The sequence below is a fragment of the Mastigoproctus giganteus genome, chromosome 9 (assembly GCF_048544385.1).
Source record: "Mastigoproctus giganteus isolate SK-2022 chromosome 9, ASM4854438v1, whole genome shotgun sequence".
Taxonomy (NCBI): Eukaryota; Metazoa; Arthropoda; class Arachnida; order Uropygi; family Thelyphonidae; genus Mastigoproctus; species Mastigoproctus giganteus.
In genome coordinates, this window is record NC_143583.1 from 164,492,130 (window position 1) to 164,511,429 (window position 19,300).

Consider the following 19,300-nt stretch of genomic DNA (forward strand, 5'->3'; position numbering starts at 1 on the left):
ATTAAACGTTTAATGTAAAATTAAATTAAATTATACAGGCGGTCCTCGATTAACGCGATTAATTCGTCCCGCGAGCGCATCGCGCAAAACGGAAACGCGTTAATCGAATATCATAACCAATAGGAAAAATTATAATTGGTACTTGACTTTCTGGAATGTCCATAAAGAATTTTAAATAACTTTTAAATAATACCTTTTAAATAATTTTTTAACTGCATGCCATGTAAAAGATAATAAAAATTATAGAATTAAATGTTTATTGTTCAAAATATATAATGGAGAAACTAACTATTTGCTACAGAAATATTTGAACACAGTCGTTTGAACAGTTTTGGCTTTCGTTTTTTCATCATACAATTTCCGATAGCCGACAACAAGCTTCTCTAGGCCCTGGCGAAATAACATGCCTCTTTTGATGTTAGGATCAACATCCATTACCTTTTGTTTAAGGTTCTCTGCGATACGAAAGATTTCGCCTAGTTCTTTTACCGTTATCTCCTTTGAGGTAACATTTTCATCTGGCTCACACTCTTTTTCTTCAGCTTCTTCGTGCGCACGCTGTTGCTCTATTTGAATTAGATCATTGTCACTTAGCTGTTCTAAATGCGAATTCAGTGATTCTCGAACGTTAGCCGCATTCAAGCCTTTGAAACCAAGTTCATTACCAATATTAGTTATGTCTTCCATAACTTTTTGAACTGCATCTTTGAAGCAAGTAAAATCCTTTGCGTGGGGTAAAAGATGCTTCCAAACTGCTCTCATATTGCTGGCTGTCACTTCTTCCCATGCTGCATGAATGTTTTCAATGGCCAATCGTATGTTATATTTTTTCCAAAATTCTGGTACAGAAATTGCATTATCTCCTGTTATAGCTTCAAGTGCCTGTGCAAAGGTTCTGCGGAGATAGTAAGCCTTGAAAGTTGCAATCGTCCCCTGGTCCATGGGTTGCAATAACGAAGTCGTATTCGCCGGTAAAAAAACAACTTTCACATTTTCATTTAAGTCACCAAGTGCAGAAGGATGTCCAGGTGCATTATCTAAAAGCAACAGAGCTTTAAAAGTAAGATTATTTTTCTTGCAATAGGCTTCAACTGTTGGACAGAAATAAGACGTAAACCAGTCTTCAAATAAGGCTTTGGTCATCCATGCTTTTTTATTTGAACGAAAAATGACTGGAAGAGTGCGATGGCTGTATCCTTTTAAAGCCCTAGGATTTTGTGCACGGTACACAAGTATGGGTTTCAATTTAAAATCACCTTCAGCGTTACCTCCTAATAAAAGTGTTAGTCGATCTTTTGAGACTTTATACCCAGGTTGTGATGCTTCATTTGCAGCCAAATAAGTTTTAGTTGGCATCCGTTTCCAAAATACGCCCGTTTCGTCTACATTAAATATTTGCCGATCGTCGTATTCAGCATCCTGAATGATTTTTTGCAATTCTGCAGGAAATTTAGCTGCAGCATCTTCATCAGCACTAGCAGCTTCCCCTGTTACTTTAACATTATGCAGTCGTGCTCGATTTTTGAAGCGTCCAAACCACCCTGAACTAGCAACAAACATTTCAGTCTCCCCTTGATATTTTGTTTCTTTGAGCTTAGTAAAAAGGTTAAGAGCTTTGCTCTGAATATTGTCCTTAGATAATGGAATTCTTTTTTGATTGCAATCTTCTATCCAAATTGATAAAAGACTTTCCATTTAAATCATTATTAGAGTTCTGTTTCTGGTATTTTGTAAGACAAAAGAAGATGATGAAACTTTACCTTTCTCTTTATATTCGTTCTTACGGCTCAAGATAGTTCGTACGGTAGACTCACTGTATCCTAGATCTCTTACGATTTTCACATGGTTTGCACCACGTTCATGTTTTTTAATAACTTCAAGTTTATCAGCTAAAGTAATAACTTTTCGTTTTTTTTATTACAATCACGTTTTTCACTCTTTCTTTTATCCATAATTAACAGGGGTAGAAAATTAGAATTTTTAAATACGTCTGCACGTGACTTTATTAGGTGGAGACAAACAAGTAACACGTCTACTTAGTTGATGGAACACACTGAGGCGGGAAGCGGACAAACGCTTGTTTATTGGCAGTCAGACATTTAGTGCGCGATTCGAATCTTTTTCAACTATCAGAAATAAAAGATCGCGTTAACTGGAAATTTGAATCGCGTAAAGTAAAAAGTGGTATCATTTTTTCCAATCGCGGTAACTGAAAACCATGTTAATCGAACTCGCATTAAGCGAGGCCTGCCTGTATACAGATTTTTGTAAATAATATACTATATAATATCGATGTGTAGATACACCATAGACAATTCTTAAGAAACTACAAAGTAGTTGTTGTAGGCATCATTTTCTCTTTCTCATATTGTGCTCTGCCTTCACGACGAGCTGCCATGATATTGCACTTCCTTGAATAAGTAACTTATTCTCAGTGAGAATAAGTAACAATAGTCTTCTCTATTAGTGAAGCGTTACTTATTCGAGGAAGTGCAATATCATGGCAACTCGTCGTGAAGGCAGAGCGCAATATTAGTATTAGTATTAGCCACATGGTGCAAGAAAGCCTATGGCTTATGCTGCACCAGCCAAAAAAAAAAAAAAAAAAATCCGAACAAAATGATAAAAACAAAAAAAAAAAAAAATCATAATAATAAAAAAAAGGAAATTAAACCTATCATCCTATGCGCTTCCCTTACCCGAAAGTACTATCCAGATGACCTTTGAATTTCCCCAAACTGTCGGCCTCTACCACCCATGTAGGCAACTTATTCCAGTAATTTATAACTCGCTGGCTAAAATAAAACTTCCTGCAGTCCAACCTAAACATTTCCCCCCATAACTTGAATTCATGTCCCCTAGTTCTAGCATCATTTATAATCTTGAAAATTTTGTCCTCATTCATTTTACTGATGCCTCTCAGAGCCTTAAACACCTCAATCAAATCTCCTCTAAGGTGTCTAGTTTCCAAACTCTGCAACCCACATATTCAAAGTCTTTCTTCATAAGGATCTCACCAGACGAGTTACGCGTCTTTGCACCCTTTCAAGAAGCTCGATGTCTTTCTTTAGGTGCGGTCTCCATACTTGAACACAGTATTCCAAGTGTGGTCTAACAAAAGTCTTATATAATGGGATTATCACGTCCCTATCTTTACTTGCAAAAGTTCGATAGATCATCGATAGAACACCATGGGCCTTCCTTGCAACCTGTTTACAATGCACAGAGAATTTCATGTCTGACCGTATCGTAACACCCAAGTCTCTTTCCTCCAGTACTGGGTTTAGTTGAACTCCACCAAGTGAATAAATTATTTTGGGATTACTGTTTCCCAGGTGTAATACCTTACACTTTGTTGGATTAAAGCATAGCTGCCATTTTTCTGACCATTCCTGAAGTCTATCTAGGTCTCTCTGAAGAAGCTCAGCTTGACAGTGATCATTAACTACTCTACCAATTTTAACATCATCTGCATATTTAGACATCATGCCCTCTATCCCTTCATCAGTGTTGTTTATGAAAATTAAAAACAACAGTGGTCCTAATGCTGATCCTTGGGGAACCCCACTTCTTACATTAACCCAATCTGAGGAATAGCCATTTATCACAACACTCTGCCTCCTGCCCTGAAGCCATTCTTCTATCCATCTAAGGATTTTCCCAGTGATTCCAACCTGTTCCAGCTTATAAAGCAACCGTTCATGTGGGACTGAGTCAAAAGCTTTGCTGAAATCTAAATAAACAATGTCGAAATTATTCAATAAATCCAGCTCGTGAGTGCCCTTTCAAAATAGCGAACCAGATTTGTTAAACATGATTTTCCCTTTACAAAACCATTCTGAGTATCCTTGAGAATTTCAATTCGATCCAAATGATCCTGAATTCCACCTTTGATCATTGATTTTCCCTACTACTGAAGTCAGACTGACAGGTCGATAATTTCCAACTTCACTTTTAGAGCCACCCTTATGTATGGGAGATACATTTGCACTTTTCCAATCCAAGGGAATCTCCCCAGAGTCTAGAGATGCTCGCATAATTAGCCTCAATGGTTCAATGCACTCGCTTGCCGCCTCCCTTAAGATTATAGGGTATATTCTATCAACTCCAGGAGCCTTACTGGCCTGTAGGCTCGAAAGTTTTTTCATTAAATAATCTTGCGAAATTTCAATATCATTAATTACATATTTTTTAACTTCGCTCCCACAATTTCCCATTGCCACAAAAGGTTTTTCATTTGTAAATATCGATGCAAAATAACTGTTGAGTTCATCTGCAACGGCAGCTGGTGCATTTATTACTATCCCCTTTCCCTTACGTAAAGGTCCAATCTGGTTTGTCCTGCTCTTCTTGGCATTTATATATGTGAAGAATCCTTTGTCCCCCCCTCTTTGCTCTGTTTGCTAGTGATTTGTCATAAACTGCCTTTGCCTGTCGAACCTTTTCTGAGGCTGTATTACACATCACCTTGTAGCTGTTATAGGCTTCAGTACTTTTTATTGCTCTGTAACCTTTCCATGCCACCTTTTTCTGCTCAAGTATTGTGGCAACTTCACTATTCATCCAACTTGGAACCCTCCTCGTGGAGTATTTTTTTAATGGTAAATACGCATTCAAGGCATCTGCGATTAAGGTTTTAAAAGCGTACCACAGATGTATTCATTTTCTGCACGATATCTACCCAGTTAATAGAGGCCATGTAGTACCTTAAGGCATCGTAATTTCCTTTTCTGAAATTAAAACCCATTCCTTTGCCTTTTACTTCTGCTACCTCTCTCCTCATCATCCACCGTAGAACTCCGTGATCACTTCCTGCTACTGGTTCCTCTACTGTCAGCCCTGTTATGTCATCTGATACATGTGTGATGATGAGGTCTAGGATATTCTTTTCTCTAGTACTTTCCCTGACACGTTGATACAAATAACAGTCATCTAGTTGATTTAAAAATTTTGTTCCCCATGTCGAGTTTCCTTCCCATTTACTCCAATCAATTAGAGGCAAATTGAAATCACTCATAATAAGGCATTGATGCTTACTTGCCCATTCCATTTGCATGTAGAGGCTTTTGTCATTATCTTCACAATCACCTGGTCTGTAGATTACTCCTACTCGCATTATACCTGTTTCCAACTATCTCACACCATACAGACTCTGTACTAGCATGTGAAATGTCTGAATCCGGGAAAGCTATCGTTGCACTCAGGCTGCTTCTGATAAGAAGAATTACCCCACCACCCCTTCTTTCTACCCTATCCTTCCTAAATACATTATACAAGCCTTACTTAAACTCATCATCCCCAATTTCCGGGTAGCACCACGTCTCTGTAAGCCCTATTATGTCCGCGTTACTTGTTTTAACCAACAGTTCGAATTCGCTCATTTTATTGACGACACTTCTAACGTTACTGTATAAACAATTAAGATTTACTGTTCTTGTATATTTAACAACCCTAACACAACCCTTGAAGTTTTTTAGGCTCTCTTCCCTGATATTAGCTACCCGCTGACGTGAAACGTTTCTGCCCCCAGAACATCTAGATAATACGTCCAGTTGGGGTAACAGATAAGAGTTACTTGTGCAAGAGTTACTTTGACCAATATTATCAGATAAACGCATGTCAGTATTACCCACATCCCCCCCCTAACTAGCAGTTATCCTCAATAATACTGGCAAAAACTTTTGCACCACCTTTGTTTAAGTGTATCCCGTGTCTACAAAACAAATTCCTTCTACCTACAAGTGTGGGCCATGCTGATAGAAATTTCCCCCCTAAAGCCTTGCAGATTCCTTCAAGTCTTGAGTTAATCTACAAGGCTCTTAACATATAATCCCTCCTCCTATCGTGTCTGGGTAGAATTGCAGACACATAGACATTATGGCCTAGCTCGCGACATTTCCTCAGCATGGTCCTGTATTTTTCCAACAAATCGTCAGATCATGTACATTTAATATCATTAGTCCCCAAGAGTGAAGTAGCCTTGAAACATGTCTGGGTGGTGGTATTGAGAATAAGTAACAATAGTCTTCTCTATTAGTGAAGCGTTACTTATTCGAGGTAGTGCAATATCATGGCAACTCGTCGTGAAGGCAGAGCACAATATGAGAAAGAGCAAATGATGCCTACAACAACTACTTTCTAGTTTCTTAAGAGTTGTCTATGGTGTATCTACACACCGATATTATATAGATATTAAACTCTTAATGTATTATGCCTTGTGCATTTAGTTATTTTAAGTAAATAATATACATACAATTGTGCTATGCATATTATGACTTTATCTTAAGAAAAATACATACAGTAATCACTTATTTTCTTCTGCACCTTCTTCCAGCTGATAATTTTGTTTTCAACATTTGTTTGGAGTGAAGAAACCATCAAAAGTCCTTCAATATCTCCTTCAGCGGCGAAAAACATTTTTAAACGATTGATTTGTATGAGCGCTTCTTCTATTTTCATCGGTAGTTCGTCGTTAATATGTTCTTCGACAGAATGACCTCCTTCCATTTCTTCATCCTCATGAAGAACTTCTTGAAAAATATCGATGATAATGTTGTTGATATCTAGAGCACCATCTTCTGTAGTGAGGTTCGAGTCTATATCTTTGTAGCCAGGGTCACTTGTAGCGGAAGTATCATACATTATCAATAGATGTTGAAGTTCTTGTTCTTCTTGGTGCTCCACATTGCTGTTCACAACTTCAATTTTTGCGTTTGAGAAGCCAGACTTTACAAAACAGTTCACAACAGTTTGTTTTCTAATTGCGTTTACTGAAGAGGAAATCCATTGAATCGCATCTAGGATGCTGAGTTTCTTTGCAAGGTCACTCGCACATGTTACATCATTCATGTTTGCAATGAGATGTCTTAAAACACGTTTTCTGTAGTGAAGTTTAAAATTTTTTATTATCCCTTGATCCAAGGGCTGACACTCTGCAGATGTGTTTGGTGGCAGAAAAACGATTTGAATGTTGGACAATTCAATGTGCGGGTGAGATGCAGCATTATCCATGAAAAGAATAATTTTTCTGTTTTGACGAATCATGTTTTGGTTAAAGTGACTTATCCATTCGCTCATGATATCTCGTGTCATCCACGCTTTTTTATTAGACTTCCAGTCAGCATTCAAAATTCAACTTTATGCCCTTGAAACAACGAGGATTTTGTGGTTTTCCTATAACAAGAGGTTGTTCAAAGTCTCCCAGCATATTTGTACACAGTAGTACAGTCAAGCGTTCCTTAGAAATTTTTCCGCCCTGGCACTTTTCGTTTTTTAGACTCATTGTTTTTTCAGGAAGAGCTTTAAAAAACAACCCTGTTTCGTCACAGTTGTAAATATCCTTAGCTTCAAAATCATGACATAAATCTTCCAATTTGACAGTCCACTCTGTTACAACCCCAGTATCAACAGATCCACCTTCACCACTTACGGTTTTACAAGAAATTTTATGCCACGTTTTGAACTTGTCTAGCCATCCCACAGAAGCTTTGAACTCTCATTTACTCCCATAGATTTCGCAACCTCCAAAGCCTTTTCCCTAATAATAGGCCCATTAATGGGAATTTTTTTAGCACGTGCACGACAAAACCACTCATACGTAACATTGCAATTTGAAGTCCAACAGTTTTCGGGAATGAGTTTTGAACCTGATCATTTACGTGTTGCCAAAATTGTTTGAGCAGTTCATTTTTTTTCTTTAGGATGTCGCTTACCACCCCCTTCCCGATTTTGAATTTTCCAGCGAGATTGCGAACACTATTTTTTTGCTGATCATACGCATTAATGAGTTCAACTTTTATCTTTTAAAGTTAACTGTTTACGAGAAGTCATTGTGCACTTCACACAACACTGAACAAAACTGAAAACTAAAACTCAAAAGACGAAAGGCCGACAAAATTTCCCCCCCCCCCCCACACACACACACACCGAATTCATCAGAAGTTTTACACGTGCCTTAAAATTCTTGAAAAAGGGTTTAGAACCACGACGTAAACCTTGATAAAATTCAGAGAATCGGAAATAGAAAATAAACACACGATTGAGGCAATACGTGGAAGAAACATTCCTAGAAAAAGGGCTGTGAGCTCGCCCGCTGTCCGTTATGGGGAGATCAAATTAAGTGCTAATCTAAACGAAACAGTGCAGATTGCCTGTCCGCGTCCGTTACAGAGAATGTCCGTTAGACAGAAGCTGAAAACACGTTAAAACCAGTAGAGGAGAGTTAGGAATTTGAAGATTTCCATTAAAGAGAGGTGTCCGTTAGGAGAAGTTTCACTGTAATGCAATGTAAGTTGTATGTAATCTATTAGCATTTTCTGTGTATTTTATGAATTTGTGGACCCACGTAGTTTTTTATGTACTGAATATAATGTGTCCAGTTAATTGTGAGATTTCTCTGGTTGCATGTAGCGGGAATCGTGTCCTACATTTCTATGAATAAAGAATTTTATTATTATTATAATCTTTCCCTGATTTGGACTGGTCATGCAGGCAGCCTTCAGAAACATGTTTCCTAATAGTGAAATAGCAAAAAAAAAAAAAAAAAAAAAGTTGCAGAAGAACAAAACAACAGGCATTGTTAGTGATATTTCATGGATGTAGAAAGAAGAGGTAGTGATGGCTTTGAAAAATGAACCATTTTTTGATTGCTGCAAATGGCAGAAATCAAAGTGTTATGTTTGTTTGTTTGTTATTTGGTTTTTAGCAACTAAGCAACTAAGGCCATATTGCTCCGGGATATGCGGTGGTCATTCCCTGACCTTTCTGCATCCCCCGTATTTGGTGGTGACAGGCTCGAACCCCAGTCTAATCAAGAAGTGTGTGCTACGCACTGCTGCTTTTTCCCACCTGGCTACGGAGGCGCCAAAATCAAAGTGATTCCAAGCTACATCTCATTGTAGGACCTTTTGTAATAAAAATAAATAAAATTGAAAGCAACTTGCTCTCAGCACCAGCATTGAAAGACGACTCTATGGGATATGACATTGACATCTGAACAACCTGAAAGTATGTGGGATTCCTTCAAAAAAACTGTCCGGGACTTAGTGTTGATAATGTTCCTGTTATGGTAAGCCTAAAAACTGGAATAGCAAGGTTATTAAAAGAAGTTGAGCACTTTTTGATAATATTATCATCTTCTAGCTTATGGTAATCAACTTTGAAAATGGAAGTTGATTACCATAATTATGCTATCCTTGTCATCTTATTAATTCTTATTAAGTCACTTTACAGCCTACTGTAATCAACTCCCATTTTGAATGTTGGTTACCATAGGCTGTCCTTGTCATCTTATTAATATGTGCACCTAAAAGGGAGCTGCATGCCTTCCTGCGAAAGAAATGTAATACTCTCTGAAGAGAAGTGCTTAAAGAAAGACAGATTTAAACAAGCGATGCATGCCACAGAAATAAAGATTTTGAAGCAGTTGTGTACGTGTCAACTGGCTCTGATTAAACATGTAAATAAACTGGTAGAACAATGGCAACCATTTGATAAGTCTTCTTAAAGAAGTTAGAAATGGTGAGAAAAGCAATATACCAGAAATGGTGAGTTACCAAATTGAAAAGTATAATACGTGATCACTGACTCTTATTCAAATCCGTTTCATGAATCAAAAGTTTTGAAAGAAGGCAAGTTGATGAACTCAAGAAAAAAGAACTTCTGAATCACAACCTACTAGTGAAAGCAATCCTTAACAGGCCCAGCTAACTGATATCATAGGTGTGTCATCATCACTCATGCAGAAAGTCTGTCCATGCTTCTCTCTTCTGGCTTGAAAAAAAAAAAAAAAAAACAAAAAACAATTGATTGTTTTTTGCAAGCGTTATGCCAGTGTTTTAAAATCCAAACATAGCTCTTCAGTCCAACATATCTCACATCCATCTACCAAGGTCAATACTTCTAGATATGTTTGAAAATATTACATGCCAGTTATATATCAACAGTTTTTAAATCTTACACTTCCAGCTTGGAAGTCACTTACCATAGTACACTAAACCAGAAGGATGATTTCTGATTTAGGCTACAATCGTAGCTCAAATCTATGGGTTAACTATGGTGTATTTACACCGATATTATATAGTTAATTATCAAAACCCATAAGGATTATGCCTAGTGCATTTAATTTTCCAAATATACGTATGTATGTACAAGAATTCAGCAGGTGTTTGCTTATATCAGCAGTTTCAGCCATCCATGGTAGGTCTTGGAACATATTCCCCATGGATACGGGGGTCTTACTGTACTGTGGTACTGCAAAAGATGGGCTTGTAGCTGCTATACATTTCAGTACTTTTTTTTTTAACTCTTGATTGTCCAATGCCAATTTTTTTTTTTTTTTTTTCTTTTGCCCATTAGACTGACCAGCTCACTATTAATCCATCTTGGCATCCTCCTTATGCTGTATTGTCTCAATGGTATTGTATGCTTTTGAGGCTTAGTTGATAGAGAAATATCAACTTCCATTTGGAAGGTAAGTAGAATTCTGAATTACTGACAAGCTCTCAAATTACATTTGTCTCTAGAGCAAACACACATTTCTCCAGTGACTCAAATTCTTCTAGTAATGTGCCAAGTTTTAATTTTAGATTGGTACATTCCTTGCATCAGGCATAAAGATGTAAGAAATGTCATAAAGAACTGTCAGTTGAGTCATAATTATCAACCTAGATTGATTTATAAATTTGTAGTCCTGATGAAATTGGTACAAGGTCAAAGAGGTTTTTATGCACTGTTGGCTTCAAATTAAAAGTATTAAAGTTATGGCAAAGAGCACAGAAACACCTGAAAGACATTGTGATCCTCAAAGAGCACAGAAACAGCTGAAAGCCATTTTGATCCTCCTTCAACCAAGAAAATGATATATTTACTTGTTAATTTGTATTTCAAACATATGCAATAAATTTTTGTTCCAAAATTCTAAAATCTGGATACACCTTATCATCCAGCAAATATGATAGTTAGCTTCAATAATTTATTATTATTTTGGGAGTGATTTGCATTAAGTATTTGAAAGTGAAAATTAACTGTAAATCTTTCTTTTTATTTATTTTTAGATATGTTGGAGAAATAATATCAGATTCTGAAGCTGATAACCGTGAAGATGATTCTTACCTTTTTGATTTAGATAACAGGGTAATTTTTTGTTTTGTGTTGTCTCATTGTTAGTATATACCAAAATGCCATGTGCTTCCTTTATGGATAGGTTCAAATATGGAATAGGTTGAGGTAAAAACTCCCCCCCCCCCCCCCTCTCTCTCTCTCTCTCTCTCTCTCACACACACACACACACACACACACACACACACACACACACACACAGTGCATCTGTAAGAACAAATGAAGTCTTAATTTCTTTATTTAACTTCACTGAATATTAAACACAAAAATAAGGTATTTATGAAATATGCTTTGATAATTTAAGAACTGCTGTAAGATATTCAGTATAATTAAGTTACTGTGTAATTCTTAGATAATTAAACCTTTTCAACATGCCATTTATAATTTAAAATATAGTTGACTTATATGCAAGGTATATTATACAAATCTTTTATTTTACAAATAAAAGATTTGTATAATATACAAATGTGAGCTGGAACAAATTTTGTAAAAAAATTGTTCCAGCTCACAAATCTTTTATGCAGATTTGTGAGCTGGAACTGAAAGAAAATAAAATAAAATCATTCTTCTAATGACTACTAGTGAAGTTTTATTTATCACATTTTCATGCTTTATGCTAACTTACATTATTCCAATTCCATTAGCTATTTTATTTTTGTAAGATATTTAAATTGTGAAATGCAAGTTTCAATAAATAGTGGTTTGCATTCACTATTTGCAGTTAAAAAATAAAGTTAAAAAAAGCCATTACTGAATTTTTTAAACAAATTTACACTTAGCAAGCTTATAATTTCTGTCCACGTCTTAAATATACTAATAAGAAATACATGAAAACTCCTTATACCCATTTTTTTATAAACTGCCAATTCAGAAAATCATATTTCAGAAAATAAAGAACTAAATATGGTATAAATTTTGAAATTTGGCAACCTTTGGGGTATGACCATTGCAGCATTTTACCTGCCATATTTCAAAGTATGCACTATGGCAGCTAAAATGCAGCATGGTACTAAGTACTGTAGGTCTAATACCTCTTGTATTTGGGGATTTCATTTTTTAAAAAAAAACAGCAATACATTAAAAGAGAGTCAATGGTTAGCTTTCTTGCATTATTTGGCCATGCTAACACTAACTGTACTGTAACAAAGAGGAAAAAAAATTCCCCCACATAAATATATTAGTATATCTATTGGAAAATTGCTCCTGATTTATGAAATATATCCCAGGAACTGTAGTGTTTGTAAATCAGGAGATTACTGTACAGCTCCAGTAAATGATGATATTAAAAATATGTATTAATTTTATAAACCATTATTTAGAATTTGTATGATACAGTGATAGACAAACTGGCAGGAGCAAACAGAAAACTATTTTTTTCAGAAACTAAAAGAAAGATTACAACCATATTGATCTAGGTAAGGTCAAGAAGTTACTATTAATATTACTAGTTTCAAATGATTCAAGAAGCCAAGCTTTTACAGAATCGTCCAAAAAAAAAAAAAAAACACCTTTCCATTTTACCTATCCATCCTCTCCAACAATTTATCTAGTTCTTCCTTGAATTTATCAAGCTATCCACATCCACAATGTCAGATGGCAGTTTGTTACAGCAATCAACCACCTGTTGGCAAAAGGCAAACTTCCGCACATCTATTCTGCAACTTTGCTTCTGAAGATTGAATTTATGCCCCTCCTACGCAAAGTCGGAGCAAGAGGAGAAACTCATAAGCTTTGAGTTTGCCCATTCCCTTCAAAGGCATAAAGACCCCAATTACAGTCTTGCAGGTGCCCAGTTTTCAACTGTTGCAATTTGCAGAACTAAAACATTTCTTGGTAAGAGCATCCTTTTGTTTCCCTCACAAATCTCTTTGCCCTTCTGTATACCAGCTTCAGGAGCTTTACATCATAATATGAGGCCACCAGAGCTGCAGTACTCAAGATGCAGCCTGACCATTGCTTTTTACAAAGAAATAATCACCTCCTTATCCCTGCAAAATTAATATATATCATAGACAAAACCCCATGTGCTGTCCTGGCAACCTGTTTGCACTGCTCAAAGAACTTCATATCCACAATTACTGACTGCACAGTTACCCCCAGGTATTTTTCATTTTCCACTACCCTCAGCAGTACCTCGGTAGCCAGCTGGGCAGGAGCAGTAGTGCGTAGCACACGCTTCTTTATTAGAGTGGGGTTCGAACCCGTGACCACCAAATACGGAGGATGCGGAAAGGTCAGGGAATGACTACCGCATATCCCCGGAGCAGTATGGCCTTAGTTGCTAATGCTCCTAAAAACCAAATAACAAACAAACAAACAAACTACCCTCAGTGTAGTACCACATAGTTGATACATTACTCTTGGGTTACTTCACCCATATGCAGTACTTTGCATTTGTTGCTGTTAAACCTCAAATGCCATTTCTCAGTCCAACAGCTTAATTTTTCTATATCTTGTTGCATTAGTGTACCATCATTCTTATCATTAACCTTTGGGTCACATGCAAACTTAGACATTAATCCTGATATATCTTCATCAGTGTCATTAATAAATACAGAAAACAACAATGGGCTCAGCACCAAACCTGTAGGACTCCATTGATAATATTAGTCCACGATGTGCAGTGTCCATTAATAACAACTCTCTGTCTTCTCCCACTCAACCATCCCATCCCATTATTTTTTGTGGTAACTTTTGGTTGTCGCTTGTCTGTACCAAAACCAAAAGTTTTGGTTTTGGTACAGACAAGCTGTACTTGCTACCTGGGAGTCTAAAATGCTGATGGAACTGATATTTGAATGACACTCAAGTCAAGTGGACCCAATTTCGGCGAAGTCCGGATAATCCGTGACAGCCAAATCCTCTGCTTGCACCTTCACTATGGTGGGACTGTTAGTAATACTGGGTATAAACCCCATGCACAAGCACACTGTGGGTGATCACCCAGGTGTGAACCAACATAAGCAGGGGTCGAGGTGTGATGCCCACACCACATGGAGGAATGCCTACCCTCTGTGTTATGAGGCAATACCAGGTGGTAGATGACTCCCATCAACCAGCGCAATACAACCACTTTGCTTATTGGGGGCTTGAAGTGGTGGAACCCATGTTTAGCATCCAGAGCTTAAGTTCGGGTCAACTCTTCTCCATCTCTACCATCATGCGGTATGACTGATGACTTTTGAGGTTATGATGGACGTCATGATAAGATCTAATCTTCCTTACATTTCGAGAGTACAGCTCTAAAACGGTATTCGCAGACCGGCCGCTAGTTAGTACACCAGAACGAACCTATTGGTAACTCTCTAGGAGGCTTCCGGATCAGCTAGTGTATAATCTTGCTACCTCTACTCTGCCAGATAGTGACTGGAGGGAGTCCAAGTACTGTGTATGCAGGGAGCATTATCGAGGCCACGTTATGTCAAGGATCTGGGTATATTCTTACCATGTGTACACCATATCCAAAAATTTCATTACTTCATAGAGCATGTCCCCCCCCCCCACACACTTTTTCTTACTATTAAATACACCATGAATTGTCAGACTTAATAGAGTAAGCTTATCTGCAAAAAGATCTAAACCTTCCAAACACTTCCTAGTTCATTTCACAAATATACGTGGTCTCAATTCTAATCTCAAGGATATCCATTTCCACTTGCAGTCTGCCAAACCCCATGTACTTTTTCTGACAGAATCTCAGTTATCGGTTGATTCAACTACTTCTTGTCTCAGTTGCCCAAATTGTTCACTGTATGATTCTTTTTGCCTCAAAGGTGGTACTTGTGCATATGTCCATTCTGATATTCCCTGTCAGAGACTTGGCAATTTGGAATCTCTTCTCTTTGCTCTTCTCTGGCTTAAAATCTCTCTACTTCATTCTGTCAAATTCATCTGTTGTGTCTACCATTCTCCCAACCCAACTAATCACTTGGAGCTCTTTGACTTCCTCTCTTTGCAACTTGAATTTATCCAGTCCAACTTTCCTAACAGTGAAGTAATTTTCCTTGGTGATTGTAATGTTCGCAACTCCAGCTGGATTCCATTTTCTAGTCACACCAACCCAGCTGGTTGAGATGCTTAGGCTTTTGCAATTACTAATGACTTCACACAGATTGTTCATTTGCCTACCAGAATACCGGACAGTCCTAACCATACAACCAACACACTTGATCTTTTTCTCAGAAACAACCCTTCTAAGTACACGGTAGAAGTGAGTGGTCATTTAGGTACCTCAGATCACAACTTAGTAATTGTCTCTTCTCCAATGGAGCCTTTGTCTCATGGCTATTCCCAACCTCATGTTGTTTGGCTTTACAAGAATGCAAAATATTCATTTAGCCAGGTGGGATGACCTGCGAGATTTCTTTTCTTTGGTCGAATTACTGTTTCAAAACTTCTGATGTCAATGTTTGCTCAGATCGTGTCAGTGAAATTATTCTTGTAGGAATGGAAACTTTTATCTTACAGTCCACTTTAAAATCACGTTCTTTATTTAAACCTTGGTTTTCCAATAAATGTGCTAAGGCTTTTGCCGCCTTTTTTCACTTTCTTATTCCAAAGGTGTTTTTCCTTCTGCTTGGAAATTTGCTCATATCCAGCCAGTTCCTAAAAAGGGTCTCAATTTCCTCCCATCCAATTATTGTCCCATTGCAATTACTTCTACTCTTTCTAAAGTAATGGAGAAATCAATTAACCGCCAACTCTTAAACTACCTAAAAACCTTCCATCTGATCAACAATCGCCAGTATGGATTCCATTATTGTTGATCCACTGGTGATATTCTGGCTTATGTTACCCATTTATGGACAAATTCAATGAAATGTTCGGTGAAGCACAAGCAGTTGCTCCTGACATCTCAAAGGCTTTTGATCATGTTTGGCGTAAAGGTCTTCTAAACAAGCTTCCATCTTATGGTTTCCCAGCTGTTTTTTTAATTGGTTACCCAGTTTTCTCTCTGTCTTCTAACTTCTCCACTAATGCTGGTGTCCCCCAAGGTTCAGTTCTTTCCCCACTCTTTTCCTCTTGTATTAATGACCTTCTTCCATTGACTTGAAATCCTGTCCATAGTTTTGCCGATGAGAGCACATTTTATTCCACTTTGAGAAACCTTGCCCTGCTCAATCAACTTCAACTTCTCGAATATTCCCTACCAATTTCTTAAATGCCAATCTCCGGGTAATTCTCCAGTGGGGCAAAGACAACATAGTTGATTTCAATCCTTCCAAAACTCATTCTTGCCTTATATCTTGCAAAATGGATTCTTCTGCTCCTATGCTTATCTTTGGTGACACTCTGATTTTTAGGCAAAATTATATTTCTCTTTTGGGGATTATCCTGACTTCTAATCTCTCTTGGCACAAGCACATTACAAATATTGCTTCCTCTGCATCTAAAAAACTTGGTTTTCCCTTTTGCTCTTACCTTTACTTTTCTTACAAACAGCTGTTCACTCTTTGAAAATCACAAATCCGCCCAACCATGGAATATTATTTCCACATCTGGGGCGGTGCCCCCAAAACCTTTCTCAGATTTCTAGATTCCGTTCAGAAGAGGGCAGTTAGGTTGATTAATGACTCATCTCTAACAGAGTCTCTCCACTCGCTGTCTCATAGATGTACTGTTTCTGCTTCATGCCTTTTCTATAGATACTTCAATGGGCACTGTTCTTCTGAATTGGCTTCCATAATTCCCGCTCTCTCGCTCTTTCAAAACAGTCTGAACACGTGCCACCACCAGCCAACATCCATTTACTGTCCAACTTCAAACTCACAGAACCAACTTTTCATCTTCCTCCTCGTTTATTCATTCAACTGCCGTTTTCTGGAACAACCTTCCTTCATACGTATTTCCTGAAAATTAGTCCACAGAAGTTCAAGTCTAATGTCAACAAATATCTTCTTTCGTCTTCTCAACCTCAAACCAAAGCACGGTACTAAGTACTATAGGTTTTAATACCTCTCATGTTAGGGGTTTTCATAAAAAAAAAAAAAAAAAAATTCCCTTGATGTCACACTGCTCCAGTTGTGCAACAGTATCAAAATGCTTCTGAAATAAAAGTATATGATATTAAAATAATTTTTTGCATCCAGTTCCTCTGTTATTGCACCATAGTATCCAATCAGATTGGTCAGACCAGATTGCCCCTTGACAAACTCATGCTGTAACTGAAGTTTAGGCGCCTCCATAGCCAGGTGGGAAGGAGCAACAGTGCATAGCACACGCTTCTTGATTAAACTGGGGTTCTAGCCCGACATCACCAAATACGGAGGATGCGGAAAGGTCAGGGAATGACCACTGCATATTCCCTGAGCAATATGGCCTTAGTTGCTAATGCTCCTAAAAACCAAACAACAAGCAAACAAACAACAACTGAAGTTTAACTGCACTCCTGTCTAAATGGCTCTGCATTACTTCTTTAAACAGTGACTCCATTATTTTTTGAACTTAAGCTAACAAGTATATAATTTCTCATGTCACTCATTGATTGCCATTTGTGAATTGGAGATAAATTTGCAATCTGCAGTGCATGGGCACTTCCTCTGAATCCAGGGATGCTCTCATATTTATAAATAAGGGTTTGCTTACCTCCTTTGCTTCCTCCAGTAATATAATATGATATGTGACAATATTCATTTAATTTCAGCAATTTCTTTTCCACTTTCCTCCAGTTATTATAAAATCCTTTAGCTTGCTGCTAGAATTTGATGAACTTCTGGCATCCATTTCATTAAAGAATTCCTTATGTGTGAATGTAGATGCAAAGTACTTATTTAAATTGTCAGCAACCTAATCAAGATCAACAGCAGTTGAACCATCAATATCAAGTGGACCTATATGATTCATACCCTTTCCTCTAGTGCTTACATAGGGAAAGAAGTCTTTGCTAATTTTCTTTACATCCTTTGCCAAAGATTTCTTCTAATCTGCCTTAGCTAGTCTAACATCATTTGTGACTTCATTACAGACTAGTTTATATTTACCCTAGGCTTCTGGTATCATGTGATAATTTATATATATATCCCATGCATTTTTCTTCTCTGCAATGACTCTCATTAGTTCATGTGACATTTATTTAGGTCTAAACCTTGTGCTATATTCTTTTTAGTTGGTATGAAAAGCACAGTAGTTTCTATAATTATTTCCCTAAATGCTTTCCATTTAGAAATTGTTATGGGTAACAACATTAGTTGGTCCCACTGTATAGATTTTACAAACTGTCTGAGACCACTGTAGTCTCCTTCACGAAAGCAAAAACCCATCCTCTTACCCTTGATGGTAGTAAAATCTTTAAGTAAATCTTATATCAATACACTGTTATCACTGCCACCTTGCGATTCTTTTCTCTCTCTCTCTCTCTCTCTCTCTCTCTCATGCTGCAGTAGAAAACAGTTATCCAATAAATCCACAAAAGTTTTGCTAGTGTGTGAGTGTCCAACCCACAAATTCCAGTGTCAAAATCTGGAAAGTTAATATCCCTCATCATAAGACATTCTGATTTACTGGCCCACTCTATTTCTCTGTGTAGTTGTTCTTCGTACTCGTCAGTCATTAGGCCTATAACATGCACCTCCTTTCATTTTTTCTTTCCCAGTGCTTATGTCACATCAAACTGACTCAACATTGCAATGGCCACCCATGTCAGCTGGATGGACTGTCTTAGATTTTGTGTTTCTTAACCAAGAGCATAATCCCTCCTATGTGGTTCCTATACACATTGTACTCCCCATATTCAAATTCTGCATCTATTATATCTGAGTGACACCATGTCTCTGATATCCCCAATATTCGCATATGATATGACCAGCACTTCAAGTACATCAGATATATTTACTATGCTCCTAGCATTGGTGTACATGCAAGTATACATGTAGGGTAACTAAGTTCTTACTTTTAGTTACCATAATGCAACTCATGTATTTACCTGTTTCATGATGATGATATGCGACTCAGAATTGATTAGAAAACTCAACATGCTTGTCTACCAGGCACCTCCGTAGCTAGCCAGGTGGGCAGGAGCAGCAGTGCGTAGCACACGCTTCTTGGTTAGACTGGGCTTCGAGCCCGTGACCACCAAATACGGAGGATGCAGAAAGGTCAGGTAAAGACCACCGCATATCCCCGGAGCAATATGGCCTTAGTTGCTAATGCTCCTAAAAACCAAATAACAACAACAGCTTGTCTA

At 37.5% G+C, this 19,300-nt stretch overlaps 1 protein-coding gene across 4 annotated transcripts in view; it reads left to right on the forward strand.

Annotated features, from left to right (window-relative positions):
• LOC150080867 (histone-lysine N-methyltransferase EHMT2-like) overlaps positions 1–19,300 on the forward strand; it is a 558,915-nt gene that overhangs the window by 493,793 nt on the left and 45,822 nt on the right. For all 4 annotated transcript variants that reach the window (XM_090381696.1, XM_090381697.1, XM_090381694.1 and 1 more), the window contains one exon: positions 11,055–11,133. In XM_090381696.1, coding sequence (XP_090237822.1) covers positions 11,055–11,133 — 79 coding nt within the window. The remainder of the gene's footprint in view (positions 1–11,054; positions 11,134–19,300) is intronic.